This window comes from Pinus tabuliformis, chromosome 6 (genome assembly GCF_031772625.1).
Source record: "Pinus tabuliformis cultivar Carrire ecotype Pingquan chromosome 6, CPIR1, whole genome shotgun sequence".
NCBI classification, from domain to species: Eukaryota; Viridiplantae; Streptophyta; class Pinopsida; order Pinales; family Pinaceae; genus Pinus; species Pinus tabuliformis.
The window spans coordinates 1599514116-1599535015 of NC_142292.1; the positions used below are offsets into that span (position 1 = coordinate 1599514116).

The 20900-nt window shown below is 38.6% G+C and overlaps 1 protein-coding gene across 2 annotated transcripts in view; it reads right to left on the reverse strand.

The window, feature by feature from the left end:
• The window catches only part of LOC149264964 (vacuolar protein sorting-associated protein 9A-like), a 242215-nt gene that overhangs the window by 119949 nt on the left and 101366 nt on the right, over positions 1-20900 (reverse strand). For both annotated transcript variants that reach the window (XM_089429043.1, XM_089429042.1), the window contains one exon: positions 6895-7065. In XM_089429043.1, the coding sequence (XP_089285169.1) occupies positions 6895-7047 (153 nt within the window). In that variant the 5' untranslated portion in view covers positions 7048-7065. The remainder of the gene's footprint in view (positions 1-6894; positions 7066-20900) is intronic.

Consider the following 20900-nt stretch of genomic DNA (forward strand, 5'->3'; position numbering starts at 1 on the left):
AGGAGTATTCTTCTATCATGAAGAATGATGTTTGGGAGGTGGTGCCGAGGCCTGAGGGCAAATCTGTGGTTACTTCCAGATGGCTTTACAAGGTAAAGCATGCTGCAGATGGCAGCATTGAGAAATTCAAAGCGAGGTTTGTGGCTAGAGGGTTCTCCCAGGTAGAGGGAGTTGATTATGAGGAGACCTTCGCTCCCGTGGCTCGATATACTTCGATCCGCTCCATTATATCAATAGCAGCAGAGATGGGTTGGAAGATCCACCAGATGGATGTGAAGACCGCATTTCTCAATGGCTTCATACAGGAGGAGGTGTACATTGAGCAGCCACAGGGCTTTGAGGTGCATGGGAAGGAGTCCCATGTGTGCAGATTGAAGAAGGCCCTTTATGGCCTGAAGCAAGCTCCCAGAGCTTGGTACTCCAGGATAGATGCATACTTGCAGGGGATGGGTTTCACAAAGAGTGAGGCAGATCCGAACCTTTACTTTATTGTGATTGGTGAGGAGCCTCTCATTCTGGTGCTGTATGTGGATGACTTGATCATTACAGGTGCAGAGAGACTCATAGAGCACTGCAAGAGAGATCTTGCGGCGGAGTTTGAGATGAAGGACATCGGCTTGATGCATTACTTTTTGGGTTTGGAGGTGTGGCAGGAGGAGGGGCATTTCTTCCTGGGGCAGGGGAAGTATATTGTGGACATCCTTAGCAGATTCCACATGGAGGATTGTAGACCCATGTCGACACCGATGATCACCAACTGGAAGAAGCTTCATGCTTCGGATTCCGAGTTGGTGGATCCCACATTGTACAGGCAGCTGATTGGTTCCTTGATGTATTTGGTCAACACTAGACCAGACATCTGTTTTGCAGTCAACACGATGAGTCAGTTTATGTGTGAGCCTAGGAAGGTTCACTGGGTGGCTGCAAAACACATTTTGCGGTACTTGCAGGGGACAGTGGATTATGGTCTGGACTACAGGCAGGGAGATGGAGTGAAATTGGCAGGATACACTGATTTTGATTGGGCAGGTTGTGCTTCTGATAGGAAGAGCACTTCAGGGTGTTGTTTTGGGTTGGGTTCAGCAGTAGTGTCATGGTTCAGCCGGAAGCAGCAGTCAGTAGCACTGAGTTCAGCGGAAGCAGAGTATATGGCAGCCAGTCTAGCTAGTTGTGAGGCTATCTGGCTTCGCAAGATGTTGTTTGGCTTATTTGGTCAGCCGTTGAGACCTTCAGTGATTTACTGTGATAATCAGAGTTGCATTAAACTCACGGAGAATCCAGTATTTCATGACAGGTCAAAGCATATCGAGATCAGATATCATTTCATCAGAGACTATGTTCAGAAGGGAGCTGTGAAGCTTGAGTATATTTCCACTGATGAGCAGGTTGCAGATATCCTTACCAAAGCCTTACCACGGGGCAAGCATGTCTACTTCAGAGACAAGATGGGTGTGGTGAGGAACACCTTCCTCGGTAAGAGGGAGTGTTGAAATTTGGTACCGGAGGACAGGTGGTTCCCTTAGGCTTTGATCTTTGGCCTAGGGAAAAGTGTCCAAAAGAATTTAATTTTTCTCCTAAAGTGACTTTATAATTTTATAAAGTTAAATCTAATTTAAAAGTGACTTTAAGTGATAAAGTTATTAAGTCTAATTTTAAAGTGACTTTTATAAAGTCAATGAAAAATTAGAAAGGAAAAGTGACTTTGGAAATAAATGACTAAGTGGGTCTTTATTAAAGTGGGGTGAATTAAAAAATAGAAAGTGAGATTTAAATGAGCATTTAATCTCAACCATTGATCTAAATCTATTTCAGCCATTGGATTTAGAGATCACCCAAAAGTCACTTGGATCACCCAAAAGTCACTTGGAGTTATATTAAAGGAGGAAAAGGTCATTCATTCTTTCATGAGCAGATTGGGAGAAGGAGAGCAAGAGAGCAAGAGAGATTTCTGAGCAGGAAGGAGAAGGAGACAGCAGCTTGGCACACATTCCAAGGCAGCAGTTGAGCAGATTTGTACAGCTGATTCAGCACATAGTGAAAGGCAGATTTTTGCACAAACATCGAGGAGCAGTTTGCTGATTTTTCTGCACACAAAACGGAGGTCGTACAGCATTTATTGCTATCCTGTTTGCTGTAATTTCCAGATTGCTGTGAGGCACGGGAAATGAGATAAGTTGTAAATTTGCTTGCTGATTTTTTGCTGAATAATTCTCACTGTAAAAAGGCAATTTTCAGAAATAAAGAAGAGCTCTCAAACTGGTTTTCCCCAAGAGTTGTAGGGGGTTTTTCCAAGGTCAAGTTGACCAAAAATATCAGTGTTTTAATGTGTTTTAATGGCTGTTTTTAATTGCTGATTTTTAATTCTGCAATTTCCAGCATTCTGAAAAATTTCCAGAATTTGTGTTTTCAGCAATATTTATTTTTTTCAGTCTGTTAAATGTATGGTTATGGGAATGGGCATTTAACTACACGGGAGAAATAAGAAGAAACTGAAAACCGAGGTGGGAAAACAGAAATTTTTACAAGGGAAATGATCTATGATTAGAAATTTCCTATGTTTTTGTGGGTGAAGGTTTGCAATACAGTTGTCAACATGCAGAACAAGAGTCCTCATAGGGTGTTGAGCACATGACTCCTGAGGAGATGTTTACAGCAGTGAAACAGGATGTGAATCATTTGAACATATTTGGTAGCCCAGTTTATATCCATGTTCCTACAGAGAAAAGGACTAAATTAGAGCCCTTGATTGAGAAGGGCGTATTCATGGGCTACAGTGAGTTCTCAAAGGTCTACCAAGTCTACATTCGAAGACAAGAGGAAGGTGATCATGAGTTAAGATGTCATATTTGATGAAGGCAAGACCCTTAGCAGATCTCATGAGAAGGAGCCAGCAGCGGTAGAGGATTGTGAGCGAGAGGCTCCTAAGGATGAACAGGGACTAGCAACACCAGCGATACGGACACAATCAATAGATTAGGAGGATGAATTGGATATTCCTTCGAGCTCTGCCATGAGGAGGCTAAGATGGGCTGAGCAAACTTTGAGGGATTTTGAGGAGCACATGGAGGCTCCTTGCAACACCTTCAGGCAGAGAACATCGTTAATGAGGTTTTCCAGTTATTTGGCACTGACAAGTAGCATCAGGGAATCTAAGCCTTTCACTTTTGAGGAAGCTATAGATGAGCAGGTTTGGAGAAATGCCATGATAGAGTATAGCTCCATTATGAGCAATGTTGTATGGCATATAGTGCCAAGACCGAAGGTAAAGTCTATTGTCACTTCCTATAAGATCAAACATGTAGTTGATGGCAATATCGAGAAGTATAAAGTTAGGTTTGTGGTGAGAGGGTTCTCCCTGAAGGAGAGAGTGGACTATGATGAGGCATTCGCATTGGTCACCAGATATGCATCCATTAGATCAGTTACGTCCATTGCTTCAGAGATGAGGTGGAGGATACACCAAATGGATGTGAAGACTCCTTTCCTCAATGGAATAATTAAGGAGGAGGTGTATATCAAGCAGCCTTAGGGTTTAGAGGTGCATGGGAGAGATTCCCATGTATGCAGGTTGAAGAAGGCCCTTTATGGGTTGAAGCAAGCTCCACGCGCTTGTATGTCGGGATCAATGGATATCTTCTTAGTTTTGGCTTCACCAAGAGTGAGGTGAATCCCAACTTGTACTTTCTGCTTGTTGAGGGTGAACCGCTCATCTTAGTATTGTATGTGGACGATCTATTTTTGATAAGATCGGAGAAGCTCATAAGGATGTGCAAGGAGGATCTTGCTTTGGAATTCGACATGAAGGACATCGGCTTGATGCACTACTTTGGGATTGGAGGTGTGGCAGTAGCCAAGAGAGGTTTTACTTGGGCAGGGCAAGTATGCAATTGAGATCTTGAGGAGGTTTAGGATGGAGGATTGCAAGCCTATGCCTACACCTATGACGCTAACCTGAAGTAGTGCTTCAAAGGTGAATTAGTGGATCCCACACTATACAGGCAGTTGATAGGTTCCTTGATGTATATGGTCAACAAAAGGTCGGAGATATTATTTTTTGTGAACACACTCAGCGAATTTAGAGTGGATTCGAGACAAGTTCATTAGGTGGCAATGAAGCATGTGTTGAGATACCTACATGACACAGTAGACTTTCGATTGAGATATGTCAAAGTTGGAGGTGTGGAGCTACAAGGGTACATAGATTTTGATTGGGCAAGGAGTGAAGTGGACAGAACGTCCACATCTGGATGTTGTTTCAGTTTGAGATCAGCCATGATCTCATGGTTCAGCAAGAAGCAACAATCAATGGCACTCAGTTTAGCAAAGGCAAAGTACATGGCGGCGAGTATGGAGAGTTGTGAGGTAGTGTGGATTTGCAAGATGCTTGCAAGATTATTTGATCTACAAATGGGGCCAGCAGTGATCCATTGTGATAATCAGAGTTGCATTAAGCTCCTCAAGAATCCTAGGATTCATGATCGATCCAACCACATTGAGATCAGATCACTTCATCAGAGACAAGGTCCAAAGGGGCGCTGGGAGATTGCAATATGTTTCTATAGAGAAGCAGGTGACAGATGTTTTCACTAATCCTCCAGTGAAAGGGAAGTTTGTGAAGTACCAAGATAAGCTGGGGGTGGTGGAGAATCCATTTCCTTGCTAGGAGGGAGTGTTGAAGTGAGTGGTAACTTCGGAAGGCCCTCTACATAAGCTTGGTGTCTTAGCATGTGGAAGACATTATTTGCCTCTTCTAGGTGCTTGCTTGGCGGAATAAGTGATTTATGTCTTCTTTCCTAAGTATAACTTAGGAAAAGTACAATAATTAAAGTAAATTAATTATTGTGGACTATTGAGTCATTTTCTAAGGATAAATAATTTAATTATTTAAGTGACTTAGAAATAATCTCAACCGTTGATCTCCAAGATGGTTCTAGAAGGGAGATTGGGGTTAGGGATTTGGACTCAATGAAGATTATAAAGGGAGCCTAGCGAGGAGGTGAAGACACAAGTTGTGTGAGCGAGTCATCATTCAAAGAAAGCGATTTTCTCTACGTGCAAGAGGCTCTGTAAACCAGGAGCACAAAGAAGAAGTGTGGGTGGATTGGGGTGAATCCAGGAGGGTCGAGTAGGAGGAGATTGCAAGGCCGAGTTGCCGAAGGGAGATTGATTTTATCTGGAGGAGGCCAAGTTGCTGGAGGGTCGAGTTTTCCCTAGTGTGCATTAGTGGCATGCAAGGAGGGCGTAGGTAGAGTTGTTGGTTGAGTATTTGGGCCAAGTTCTCCATGGCAATTCCATCCAAAGGGTAATTTCCTAGAGGCTAAGTTCCTTGGGTCGAATACATTCTGAGGGAGTCGTGTTACAAGTTCTAGGGTTTTGTATCTTTCTTTGTAACTCTATGGGTGAAAAAACCCAAATTTTCCAAATAATTAAATGACAAAGAATTGTTGTTGGTGATTTTATTTTGCAATGCGTTATTGATCTCTCTGGTTGATTTCCGCTGCATATATTTAATTCCAGAAGTTAAAAATACCAATGATTTTATTTTTCGGTGATTAACAAATAAGAGCACTGATTTTGAAGAAAAGTAGGGTTGAGAATCAAGATATTGGTGCATGCCAACACCAACCTTCCTCTTATATGCAGGTGAGAAAAGAGTGGTTGATGGGACTGACTCCACGATGATGATGTGGGATGCATTCCCTGATGATATGGCTACTGACAGTACCATTGAGTTGGTACTGGCCAGCTTGGATCTTAATGAACCAGGCCTAAAGCTAGTCAGTTTTGATGATGGTAATCCTCTAAAGGTCATCCTCCACACCAGCGGATGCAGATATTGGACTGGATATAGATGAGATCATTTATCTCAGCCTGACTGACTGAATAAAAAAATAAGATCCAGTTTAATTTCCTTAATGCTTACCCTTTCCTCTATGTCTATCGACAAATAATATAAGAGAGAAGTGCAATCACCTGCCCCTCCTATGTTAGTATTATACAAAACTAAATGAACTCATATAGAACTGCTATTGGAGGATCTGGATGGGATGCCAACATTTTGTTCAGATCTTTTTGCTTCATCCTCAGCATTTCTCATAACACAGTGCTTACTATTGCCCAGTCATGTCTAGAATATGTAGCATAGGTTGCAACAATCAATACATTTCTTGATATCTTTGCTGGCTGCTTTACACAAGGGCCGGTCCTTGGAATAGAAGTGCCTAGAAGTTTCCCAGGGATTTATTTTCGTGGAAAAAAACAGCAGTTTTCTTGCACATTCCTTGTTTGCATTCTATAGAGTCTAGATCACCGTCAGTCTCCCTTAGATAATAAGGAACACTCCAATTCATTACTGTGAAATTTGCATTCTCTCCACTAAAAAATAATATGGGCTTCAGATAATGATGCTCCTGTACAGTGTTTGGAAATAGAAATGGACTGGAAAATCCAGTTTTGCAAATGGAAGCTTACAGGATTGAGATGGCCAAAATCAACACTCATTCCATAAGATTGCCAGCTTCTACATGGGAAGTTCTCCGTATGCCTAACAGAATATAAAGCTTGATCATGGAACAGATAAAAGATCTTCAGTCAATTTATCAATGCAAATGTCTAGAGCTAACCATGAGTAAGAATAAGCACTAGAATAAACTGAGAATAGAATGCACTCTGGCATGACTTGTATAAATGAACAAATGAAAACCAATAAAATAGGAACAGAAGAAATAAGGCACCAACACACTGCACATGGAATAAAAAACTAAATTGCAATCTATGCTTTTACATGAGAAGGCACACGACCCTTCACCAAAAAGCATGATTTGTCTTATCTAGCAGATAAGTTTATTATGAACCTAATTGCATTTCAAAATGTATTAAATAAATCATATATACCAGCCAGGACGTTTCATTTTGAAAGTTTGGTTGTATATCCAAATGTTCTGGTCGGATGAACTGTTGCACTAAGCTCATCTTTTCTGAAAGTTCCTGGTCATGCTTTGCATCTTCTGGAAGTGATCCAAAAGCATGGTTAAACAATTTAGTCATTAGATATTTCTCCAGACCCTGTCAACAAAAATTAAGCAAGAAAACCATTTCAATCATGGAAGGCTTTCAAACATTATGATAAGAAGAAAACAGTAAATCTTTAGCACATCATGTGCCAATAGTTGAAGGAAATTCCTAAAGGATCAGAAACCAAATTCATTACCATGTCCCAAAGAGTATTCACTAAGAAAGTCCATAAATAATCTTCCAAAAATTTGAAAAACGTGCATATGAGCAGAAAACAAGCAACATCAACCAGAGTTTTGTTCCGTCCATTTGAAGAATCTAATAAACATGAAAGGATGAAGAGGAAAAATATATTAAACTAAATCTGGTGGAATCTCACAGCAATGCTAAAAATTAATAGGATAACAGTGCCTGTTTAACCTTACAAGTTTGTGTTCATCCCTGAGATCCAGGGTAGTGTTAATGCATTGATTCGCATCTCTGTGCATTACAGGCATTAAACTTTGCAGAAGTTCCACGTCTGGGCGCATTTTAAGTTTAATGAAGAAATTGAAGGCTGTGTCATTCTTCAGGTTCCAAAGTTTGTTAACGACTCTCAGAAATCATGGGATTCCCAAGGTAAGAAGCATAATATTTCAAATATTTTCAGGCTTTATTTATTTAAAAAGACTGCAGAGATTGATTCATAATGATTTGATTCCCATAAGAACCTCTTTGATGAAGTTGGGATTATCGAATGTACAAACTCATATAAAATGAATATGTATATATATATATATAGATATATATATATATATATATATATAGATATTATTGAATAATGATTTGTTTTACAGGCAGGGCCCTGGCTTAAATAAGCCCTTGGGCACCTGTACGAGAAGGGGCATGATCTTTGATCATGCCCCAATTTACATACCAACTAATTACATAACATTGCCTTCCTCTTGAAAATATACTTTGTCCTCAAAGCGTACGCAACAACAAGTGTTTTTGGCAAAAATCTTTTGTCTCCCAAGAGGCTTCTTCTTCTGGTAGATTCATCCACTTGACAAGGTATTCTTAAATTACTCAAGATCGCAACTTCCTTTCCCTAATGGTAACAATTCCTTCTAGTTCTATAATGAACTTGCCTTCATCATCTAATATCGAAAGCGTTGTCTGTGCTTATTGGTGTCTGCCCAATGCCTTTTTAAGACAAGATACATGGAAAATGTTGTGAACTCAAATTTTGTCTGGAAGGCTTAAGCTGTATGCTACTTGACTGATCTTTTTGTTAATCTGATATGGTCCATAAAAATTTGGCGCCAATTTGTTTTTCACTTTTTGTTTCAGGGATAGTTGCTTGTACGGCTGAAGTTTAACAAATACCCATTCTCCAACTTCAAATTCTCTCTCTATTCTGTGTCAGTCAACTTGCTGCTTCATGCGATTTCTTGCAATACTTAGATTTTCTTTTAATATTTGAAAAACTTTTTGGATTTCTTCTAATTGCTCCTTTACTGCTGGAACTTTTGTCTCGAAAATGACCAAATCCCTCCATTTGAAAGGTTCATATCCGTATAGAGCTTGAAATGGGGTCATCTTTGCGGAAGTGTGATAAGTTGAATTGTCAACCATTCAGCAAGATGTAACCACTGAGCCCACTTATTTTGCTTGTATGTCGCATAACAACGAAGGTGAGCTTCTATGCACTTATTGACAATTTATGTATGACCGTCTGTTTGTGGATGATATGTAGAACTCATGTTGAGGTATGTTCCAAATTTCCATAATATTTGAAAAGCTCCTTCCAAAAATTCCCTTTAAACTTGGGATCTCTATCACTAACAATGACTTTAGGGAATCCATGTAATTTGTAGACATTCTTGCAAAATATCTCTGCGATCTCCTTTGTTGAATCTGATTTCTTCATTCCTATGAAGTATGCATACTTTGTGAGTCTGTCTACTATTACAAGAATTTGATCTTTCCCGTCTGACATGGGTAATCCTTCAATAAAATCCATGGCTACTTCTTCCCATTTTTGGTTTGGGGTATTTAAGGGGTGGAGCAACCCTGGGTCCTAATGTTCTCACTTTTATTTCGTTGATATTGATCACATTCCGCTACATATTTTCGATCTCCTTTTTTGAATCTAATTTCTTCATTCCTATGAAGTGTGCATACTTTGTGAGTCTGTCTACTACTACAAGAAATTTATCTTTCACGCCTGACATGGGTAATCCTTTAATAAATCTATGGCTATTTCTTCCCATTTTGGTTTGGGGTATTTAAAGGGTGGAGCAACCCTAGGGTCCTAATGTTCTCACTTTTATTTCACTGATATTGATCACATTCTGCTACATATTTTTGCTTCCAAAAGAATCACTGACGTGCATTATAGTAGGTTTTAAAGAATCCTACATGTCCGGCTGACAGTGAATCATGCGACTCTTTGAGAATCTTGGCTTTAAATTTGGAATTTGAACCCAGATAAATTCTTCCCTTGTACCATAGTATATTACTATATTGTTTTTCCATTCAAATTTTGAATTCTGAGGAAGATTATTAATTAGAGCACTTGTTTCGGGATCTTTCGCATATTCACTTCAAATCTCATTAAGCCAATCAGGAACAACAACTGAAACTGCACGTAATGATGATTCTTCGTCTTTCCTAGACTGAGCATCAGCTACTACATTATCTTTCCCTTTTTTATGTAATATATCCATGTCGAAGGCAGCGATTTTTTCGATCCATTTTTGTTGTTCTGCAGATAGCGTTTTCTGTTGGAGGAGATGCTAAAGACTATTATGATCTGTTCGTATTAAGAACTTACTTCCCAAGAGATAGTGTCTCCATTTGGCTAATGGGTGCATAATAGCAAGCATTTCCTTGTTTTATGTAGACTTGAGACGTTCTTGCTTATTGAGCTTCCTACTCTCAAACGCGATTAGGTGTCCATCCTACATTAGTACTGCTCCTAAGCCAAAACCTGAAGCATCACACTCAATTACAAATGGTATTGGTTTTGAGAAGTCTAGAGTTGCCAATACAGGGGCATTAGACATAACATCCTTCACGTCTTCAAAACACTTTCCTGCTTCATTCCATCGAAATTAGTTCTTTTTTAGAAGGTTCGTTAGGGGTGCAGTTATATGGGCATAGTTTTTAATAAATCTTCGATAATACCCGGTCAATCCTAAGAATCCTCTTAACTTGGAGATATTAACTGGTATGGGCCATTCCCTTATAGCCTTGATCTTATTAGGATCTAATTTTACTCCTTCCTTAGATATTATATGTCCGAGATATTCTACTTTTTCCTTCCCAAAAGTACATTTGGACTTCTTGTCATAGAACTGATGTATTTCTAATACAGTAAGAACTTGTTCCAAATGTTGTAAGTGCTCCTTCCATGTTTTACTATAAATTAGAATGTCATCAAAGAATACTAACACAAATTTCCTTAGATATGGACGGAATAGCTCGTTCATAGTAGCTTGGAATGTTGTCGGTGCATTGGTTAAACCAAAAGGCATTACTTTACTCGTAATGACCTTCATGTGTTCAGAACGTTGTTCTACGTCTTCCAACCTTATTCTGATTTGGTAATACCCTGACCTTGAGTCCAATTTTGAGAAGTATTTAGCGCCATGTAGTTCATCCAACATTTCATCGATAAAAGGAATTGGGAATGTGTTTCTAATTGTTATTTTGTTTAGTCCTCGATAATCGATGCATAATCTGAATGATCCATCTTTCTTTTGCACTAGTACAACTGGAGCAGCATACAGACTTTTACTTTTTGTGATGATGCCACACTTTAAAAGATCTTGGACTAAACTCTCAATTTAAGTTTTTTGATGATGTGGATATCAATACGGTTTGATGTTGATGGGATTTGACCCTTCTTTGACTTCTATTGTATGCTCAATTTCTCTTTTAGGAGGCATCTTCATTGGCAGGAATTGGAAGACTTTTTCGTGCTTTTGAATTAGTTCTTGGAATTTTGGAGCTTCTTCATTGACCAGATTCGAAGTTGACATTTCTAATTGATAATATTGTACTATATAAGCCAGTGCTCCCTTCCGAATCATTTTCATCATTTGGGATGACAATACAACTTGATTCTTAGGTGGTTGGAATCCATATAACTTGTACTTCTGCCCTTCCCATTTAAATCTTATAAATGTCTTTTGATGGTTGGGAGGCTAAGTGCCTCGAGTCTGTAACCATTGGATACCTAAGACCACATCCATTCCTCCTAATTGCACAGTGTAGAACGGAGATTCTAAATTATAGTCTTGAATCTCCATTTTGACTTTATGGCATTTTCCTACCTTTTCAATTTTCTTGCCGTCAACTACCATAACCTTCATGTTGGACATGGGAAATGTGAAAACACTGGGTCTCTTCACCGTGGTTGAGACCAAAAAATTGTGGGTGCTACCAATATCGATTAAAACCATTACATTGTCTTCTTCATATGTCCTTTTAATTTTAATTTCTAGGGTTGTGATATACCCGTAATGGCCGATAATGATACTTGCGAAATACTTTCATCATCTGGTTCTGGAGAAATTTGTGGAGAATCTTCAATTTCTTCTTCGTCTGATTCTTCATTGTCTGAATCATTAGTTGCTTCACATGTATATAGGTTCTTGGTTTCTTTCCCTTTAGCACATCTGTGTCTCGGGTCCCATTTTTTGCCACAATCTCTACACTTACCTTCTTTCATCCTTTGCATTTCCAGATTAGTTTTGTCTCCTTCACGAAGATGCGGTGCAACATATTTTTTATTATTCGTGTTCGCAGCCTGAGAAAATCTTTGTCTCGAATATACTCTTTCAACCTTTGGATACTGCATCTTTTCATGTTTCTTTTCAGCAGCTTTTGCTTTTTGTCTTGCTTCTTCTATCGAAGTAATGTCATGAAGCTCAAGTTCTGCCTGTAGATGGGGTTTAAGTCCTGTGATGTATGATCGAATGAGACGAGTTTCAGATATTCCAAGTACTCGTGTGGCTAAAGTTTCCCATTCCCAAGTGTATTCGTCCACGTCGCCTTTTTGTTGCAATCTAGTGAGTGCTGAGAAAAATTCTTCCTCCTTAACACCTTGAAACCTTTTAAAGAATGCATTTTTTAATTTTCTCCAACTAATAGCAAGTATCGTCTTTTTCCACCACATATGCCAATTATATGCTTCGCCCAATGTTTCAGAAACCGGTCGGTTTGAACCAGTAATCGATCAAACTGGCCAGTTCGCTAGCCCACTAGGTCAAACCGGCAAAAAAACCCGATTTGACCCTTCATATTGCCAAAAAAAGAGACAAATCAGTTCTAACCGGCTTATTTCGGACGAAACCGGCCGGTTTGTGGTCAAACTGGTCGGTTCCGTCCTAAACCAGTCAGTTAGTTGCCACAGCCGCGAAGGACCCACACAGCGTTATTCTCCAAGTTCTTAGGGTGTTTTGGAGGGAAAGTAAGGGTTCTTTCCCTCCAAAAACACCCTCTCCAAGCCTTTAAAAGGCCCTTCTCCCTCTCATTTGTCTCACACATCTCATTTGGAGTATTTGTGAGTTTGATTGGGAGCTTGGAGAGTGTTGAGTTTTTGTTGGAGTAGTCATCTTGGAGGCTTGGAGACTTGGAGTTGGAGTTGGAGCTATTTTGGAGCTATGAGTGGAGTTGGCATCTTCAAGAGGAGGCTAAGGAAGCTAGTTTGCATTTCCAGGTAAGGATTTTCACTTGAAAATTCCTCATTTGACTGTTGTCCATGTATTAAATTTTTTATGTGTTCTAAACTTCTAACTTCTATCATCTATGCTATCAAATCTCTAGTTCTATGCTATCAAATTTTGTAGGCTACATGTGCATTTGTTTTCCTAAATTTAGCTTTGGTTTTCCATGTTTCTTAGCTGCAATTTTTTTTAAATGGCAGATTTCTTTGCAAATTTTAATTATTTCAAGCTAACATGGCTCCAGAAGGCCAGGACAGTGCATGGGCTCATTGTGATGAGATTGATGGGAAAATGATATGAAAATTATGCCATAAACCTATTGGAGGCAGGGGTATTCTCAGATTGAAACAACACTTGCCTAGGGTAAGAGGCCAAGTAAAGCCATGTGATACACCAAATGAAGTGTTAGGTCCTATTAGGGCAAAATACCTTTCCAAGCTTGAAAAGTTTCATGAGGATAAGGCTAGGGAAAAGGCCATCCAAGATGACATTGCAAGGAAGAGGGAATTATTAGTAGCCATGAAAGAGAGTGGGTAGCATGATTATGAGATTCAAGACTCCTCTTCTATCCCTTCCACCAATGACCTCTTTCACTATGTTCATCCTTCTTTTGGCCAACTATCAAAAGGAACAAAGAGAACAAACATCCAAAGTTATTTCTCATCCTCTACCAACATTACCTCTTCTAATCCCACTTCCTCCTAGCCAAATCATCAACCCACTTTGGATCAACATTGAAAAAGACAATGCAAAGAAACTTCTCATCAATACATTGCTAGATGGTGGTATGATGCAGATATCCCATTTAATGTTGTTCACTCACCTTATTACCAAGCTATGTGGGAGTCTATTATAGTTACAGGAAAGGGGTTCAAAGGCCCTAGTATGCATGACTTGAGGGGAGCTCTTTTACAAAAAGAGATTTCTTCCATTGATGAGTATTTGACTGAGTATAAAGATTCATGGCTCAAAACAGGTTGTTCCAAAATGTCAGATGGATGGACCGATGGAAAGAACCGCACTATCATTAATTTCCTTATTTCTTGCCCTCAAGGAACAATGGTTTTTAGATCAGTTGATGCATCTGATAAGGTGAAGGATGCAACCCTTCTATTTGAGCTTTTGGATGACATTATTCAGGAATTTGGTGAGCAGAATGTTGTGCAGGTCATCACCGATAATGCCTCAAACTATGTTCTTCCTAGAAAGATGCTTGAGTCCAAATATAGGACCATATTTTGGACTCCATGTGCTGCACATTGCATAGACCTCATGCTTGAGGGCATAGGCAAAGTGGAGTGGGTAAAAAACACTATAGAGCATGCCAAGTGCATTACAAAATACATTTACAACCACTCATGGGTATTGAACCTAATGAGGAAAAACATTGGGGGCAAAGAGCTTGTTAGGCCTGCAATTACGAGATTTGCAACTCACTTCTTCACGTTGCAATGTCTCAATGCTCAACATAAAAACCTGTAAAAAATGTTTTCTTCTGATGATTGGACTGAATCTCGGTGGGCTCGTAGACAAGATGGCAAAGACACCAAAAAGAAAGTGTTTGACAATTATTTTTGGAAAAGGTCTGCAGAGCTTGTGAAAATTACCGAGCCCCTTGTTAAGGTGCTAAGGATGGTGGATGGGGAAAAATTGGCCATGGGTTACATTTATGAGGCTACGGATCGGGCAAAGGAGCAGATACGAGCAGCTTACAAGGACCAATGAGCTAAATATGGTCGTATATAGGAGATCATTGATAACAGATGGAACAATCAACTCCATCGTCCTATACATGCAGCTAGGTATTTTTTGAACCCAAAGTATCATTATAAAGCTCAGCTAAGAGATCTACAGGATGGGGGGGTCAGAGTTGGATTGATTGATTGTTTGGGGCACATGGTCCCTAGCCATGCAGACCAGTTGGAAATACATAGACAGCTTACTCTTTTCAGTATGGCCGCTGGTACCTTTGGCAAAAACTTGGCGAAGATGGCAAGAGATGTGGATCAACTAGGTAAGCAATTCCAATTACCAATTTGTTTTTCTTTTCAAGTTAAATTGTTTACAAATTTACAATTCAAATTATCTATAAATACCAATGTGGAAAAAGTCGAAGTCGGGATTAAATTGGCAAGGGTCCAGAAGTTGAAAAAGTCGTTAAAGTCGGGAGTTTTTTGAAAAAGTCGGCAAAAAGTCAGCAAAATTAAAAAAATACAAAAATATTTGTTTTTTAAAAAATCCTGACTTTTTCAATAAAATCCCGATTTTTTCAAAAAAAATAAATTAAAAAATCGTTAAAGAAACTAACTCATTCACGATTTTTGGAAAAAGTCCCAATTTAATCCCGACTTTTTCAACTAGGAAAACATCGGCAAAAAATCAGCCGATTTAATCGGCCAACCAGAAAAATCGTATTTTGGGGATTTAATCCCGATTTTTTCCCGACTTTTTCCACACTGATAAATACTTGTAATTTGTAAATAAGTAATGAAATGAACTAAGTTACTAATTAATGTCTTTTTCTTTGCAGCACATTGGTGGGAATCATTTGGCTGCCAGTGTCCTCAATTGCAAAAGTTTGCAATTAGAGTCCTCAGCCAAACTTGCAGTGCTTCAGGTTGTGAACGTAATTGGTTTGTTTTTTAGCACATACACACAAAGAAGAGAAACCGTTTGGAACAAAAACGGTTAAATGATCTTGTCTTCGTGCAATACAACCTTCAACTAAGGAGGAACCAAATGATGAACAAAACACCTGATCTAGATCCCATTGTGTTGGACGATATTGATCCAACATCAGAATGGGTGGAGGAGATTGAAGATCTTGTGTTTGATGTTGATTTTGATATTGACATGGCATTAGCGGGGGATGAAGCAGATTTGGTGGCACCATCAGAACCAGGATCACTAGCAACATCAAGGAAAGGCAAACAACCAATGGAAGGCACTAGTCATGCAACTCGACCAACTTGTGCTTCCATTAGGTCCACTTCTATTGTTATTGGTGGCATTGCTACTAAGGTTGGAGATGAGGCTAAGGCATCCTCAGACTCTAATCCAGATGATGTCTATGTAGCTCTTGTTGATGATGATGATCATGTGTCTAGTAGAGGTGATGAATTTGATGATTGATCATGTGTCTAGGGTCTAGATTTGTAGTCTTGTAGTCTAGATTCTAAAGTCTAGACTTGTATTCTTGTAGGTGGCCAATGGCCTCATAGCTTGTAGCATTGTTTTTGGACTTTATAGGCCATTTAGAGCCTCATTGCTTATGTATTTTGTCGATGATATGCATTGCACTCAGTGCCATTTTGATATATTCACCTTTACATGGTATATAAATGAGCAAACTTTGCATATTTTGTCTCTATTGGCTTGGAATCATGGTTTTAAATCTTAAAAATAGGTTTTCCATTAAAAAATAATTATTTAATGTATTTTTTTTAAATCGGTTCGTTTAGACCTAACCAGTCCCAGTTCGACCGGTTCTGGTTCGAAACCCGGTTCATTAGGTGGACAGGTCTGGTCACCAGTTCCGATTTTTAAAACATTGGCTTTGCCTTCCATTTGCATGGATGCATGCCTGATCTTTTCGTCATCATTGTCAATACCGTAAATCTCAAAATATTCTTCTGCTTTGTTGAACCATGCAACACTGCACTTCTCGTTACCGTCAAATTTGAAGAGTTCAAGTTTCGCTCTTCGTTGATACGTCGCAACTGTTGGAGTAAAGAGGGTATTGATTCGCAAGCTGCATATTTGAGAATTGATTCCAGCTCTGCATGTTTTGAAAATTTGTGTTACTATTTTGTTGATGGGGTATGGACAATGTTTTTGGAGACTCAGTTTTTTCATGTGAGTCTGACGAGTTTGATGAATCTAGCGAACTAATATGTTGAGTAGCTTCATTATTCTGGGGTATCTAATTGGGTGTAATCTTCAACTTGTCACAAATACAAGTCAACATCGCCATTGTTTGATTATGATTCAGGTTCACCGTATTTAAAAGGATTGCATGCTATCTTTTAAATTCGTTATGGTTCTACTCGAGCTGACTTTCTATTCCCTTTGTTGCACCCTGGAGCTCCTTGATTTCATTCGAATGCCTGCTAACCTTATTCTCAAGATCAATAATTTTTTTACTAAAATCGGCCATCGACATTGACGAACACATTGATCGAGTCTGTGGTGGCATATATTTATCCAACTTAATTTTTTTTCTCAAATTGACCATAATTTTTTTTAATTAAAAAAAAAAACTTTTTTTATTTAATTTTTTTATTATGTAATTATATTGTTATATAGCTATATAACTTAATTATATAAATTATAATTATATTATTACTGTGCTTTATAATAACAATATAATTCTTTACACTTTATAAAGGCTGATGGAGTGAAATTTGAATGGAATTGGAAGTCAAATGGAGTGACGATCAGGGTGAATGGCAGCGGTCGGTCAACTGAGACTTAGACGTGGGAAATGAGGTTTGGGCGATGCAGAGACTGGAGGAAGGATGGTGGCGAAGATAGCAGAGGGGAAGGAAACGGAGGACGGCAGACTTGAACGCGGGGAAAATGAACAGTGGGACGGATGAAAGTTCAATAGCGGAGAAGAGGGCGGAAAGAACGAATTGGGCAGAGAGTGCAAACAGCAAATTGTACGAGGTGCAAACAAGGGCTGCAGCAATGGCTAGCTCTGATACTATCTGGAGTGTACAAACTCATATAAAATAAATAAATATATATATATATATATATATTATTGATTGATGATTTGTTTTACAGGCAGGGCCCTGGCTTAAATAAGACCTTGGGCACTTGTACGGGAAGGGGCATGATGTTTGATTGTGCCCCAATTTACATACTAACTAATTACGTAACATAAATAAATATTAATTAATTACATAACATATTTGTTTCTAAGTCAACTCGGATCAAGTTTATTTTGTTAAATATGAAATGTCCAAGGTATTTGGTGACTGCAAGGATGCAAATAGGGGAGAATATGGAACTTTACACAAGGCAGAACTAATTACATAACATAATTACATATTAATTAATTACATAACAGATTTGTTTCTAAGTCAACTTGGATCAAGTTTCTTTTGTTAAAATATGAAATGAAGGTATTTGGTGACTGCAAGGATGGAAATAGGAAAGAATATGGAACTTTACACAAGGCAGAAGGCATCACCCATCATCTAAGATGCCTTGAAGACTTTGAACATGTCGATCAAGAGTGAGATCTTTGCGGTGGGAGCTATGAAGAGTCCAAAATTTAGAGAATACTAGAGGGAAGTTCTGGAAGATTTCAGATATGTGATTGTACTTAAACCAACCAACAAGACAGGAATTCTTACCATAAACAGATTGAAGAAATTTGTTGATTAGAACTTTGGTTGGTGGTTGAGTATGCCGTTTGGTTAGGAACCGAAATAGTGTGAGGTGAAATGGCAAATCTGCAAGGAGATTATCTGATGCATGCACCCAGATAATGACTCACTTTTGATGCAGCAGAAAGATTGACTCTTGATGGTGGAACACTCTTAAGTCTGTTTCTCATAGAGCAACTCTTGACAAGTGACACCTGCATGAGGCTGCCTTATTGACGCAATTATAAAAGCAGATTCATATCTACCAATGGGATTGGCAGGTGCCTCTGGACACAAAATGGTGTTGTAGGAAGGCAATTAGGGAGAGAAATTTATACTGCAGAAATGGCAGCAGAAAGACTATTACCGGAAAGGTCCCTCCCAAACCCCAGAAACACCGTTCGGTGTTTCGGAAACGAAAACAGGTACGATACGGCACAGAAACGTTTCAGTTTTTTGGAAACGCAAGATCCTAATTCTGAAGCATTTCCGTTTTTTTGGAAACGCAGGATCCTATTTTTGAAACGTTTCAGGCATTTTTAAGGGTTTTGGATCCGTTTCCAGAGTTTCCTGACTTGGATATGACGTTGAATGCCATGTCTCATATGATTTTGTTTGATGAGGAGGCACCAATAATTGCATCTTCAAGTGGACATGGCAGCAATGCTCCCACTCATGGAGAGGATCCAAATGATGATGTGAATCTTAATTACATGGATGAAAACATATTTGATGATATGTAAATGTAATTTATGATGATGTTTTAAACTTTTGAACAATGGACATTGAATACCATAATATGTCATATGATAGTAGACTGCCAGTCATAGTTCAATTTTGTAATTTGTACTATGTAGTGTGCATTTAGCATTATTAATTTTGGTGATGATGTTGATGATTGAAATTGGAAACAGAAACTTGATGATATGTTGAATGTTATAATAATCTCTAATGATGATGACAATGTTTAAGCTGAATTGGTGATGATGATTTGTTTGTGTGGAATTCATGATGATGATTATGTATTTTTAAATAGAATCTAGATTCTAAAAAATAAATCGTAATATAAAAGTTTTATTTTGTTTCCTTGTCATATCGTATCCGGATTTTTTGAAAATTCGTCATATCCGTTTCAAACTCTGTTCCCATATCCATTTCAATGCAACTTAGGTCCGTGCAGAAGGCGACAGCCTGCAGTCAGGCAGTAGGGAGAACAATTACCCAGCAGATGGCAGAAAGAACATTATAATTTTATCTAACAGTCGTTTCAGCAGCCTACAGACTGGACTGAGTTGTCAGTGGATTGCATTGCAACAGACTGGACTGAGTTGGCAGTGGATTGCACTGCAACAGACTGTGGAGCAGTATTTAATCTTTGAAGAAGGGCGATCTTACTACCAATAGCTAGCAGTATTTGCTTCTTTCATGACAGGTATCAATTTTTTACCTTCTCACAGTTCTTACAGGCAACAGGAGAATGCCCTTATTATTTCCATCATCAAAATCTTAGCTCTTATTATTTCTCCTTGCTAATTTATATGGCAATATCAAGTCAAGAAGACTGGCATTCATGTAGGATGTAAAACACACAACTACTGTAATGGACACTATTCTACATAATAATTATTAGGTATTAGAATTATAATTAAGTATAGTACATGCCCCCCAGCCCCACCCCCATATTCTTAGGCTTCCTCCTTGAAGAACAAGAGGAAACAACATGAAAAAACTGTCATAGCTTTCAAACAATGATGCATTGTCAAAGGATCAATCCATCCAAGGTCAACTTTTATAGAAAATATTTGTTGATAAGATTCTTGAATAGAACCTCCTCTATTATGACCCTGAGTATCTCTTTGGAGATTTGTCTTATAATTTTGATTCTTTCGAACATAAACAATGAGCTGTCATTGTTCAAAGAAATCCAGATGTTGGAAAGTGTTGGAAATATGGTAGCCATGGTTGATATATTCATGTGAAGGAAAAAAAAAAAATTAAATTATTTTTGCCTCCTAAATACATCACGTTGGCTTCCTTTTTGTACAAGTCAGCTGGGCCTCTTTAAAGGCACCCATTTGACCCCATTTTAAATATATATATAGAGAGCATCTCTCTCATTTGGATCATTGACTTTTCTCAATAGATCTTTGTTCCAGCCCAAAAGAAAGGATGAAGGGGGGCGAAATTAGAAAGAGAAGGAGAGCTTGGCATTTATTATTGATTACTGGTTTGGTTATTTTTTTGATGATTGTTTCTTCTGATGTATTGATGGACAATTGAACTCTCTCTCTCACATAAGGAAAGTTTTCGGGGTTTTCCCCTTGTGGGTTTTGCCCTGGCCTCAGGCCTAATTTTTGTGTCTCTTGTCTCATTGTTTCATGGTTACTGTCTACTGCTCTTTTAAGTTTTTATGTTTAATGGTTGAATTTTTCTTCTGTATAACTGCTTAATGATATTGAATGAATGTTATATAAAACTAATGCTAACTGATCATTGGAAGTGGTTATCATTGAAGAAAAATTGTTTCTAGCTTGTGCCCTAGAAAATCAACATGGTATCAGAGCAGGCTGAAGAACAGTGACCCCTGTGAGCTTCTCTAGCAAATAGATCTATGGAAAATAGTCCTGTAAGAAAAGGGTCATGTTCTGAAATTCATGGGGTCAGAACAGAGGTTCGAACTCTTGATCCGAACCTGTGATAGAAGACCGAATTTCCTGAGGCACTATGCAAAGTTTCCTTAGGAGTCAAGACAGCAATGATCTGAGCTCTATGTTTCAAAGCATGATACTATGCA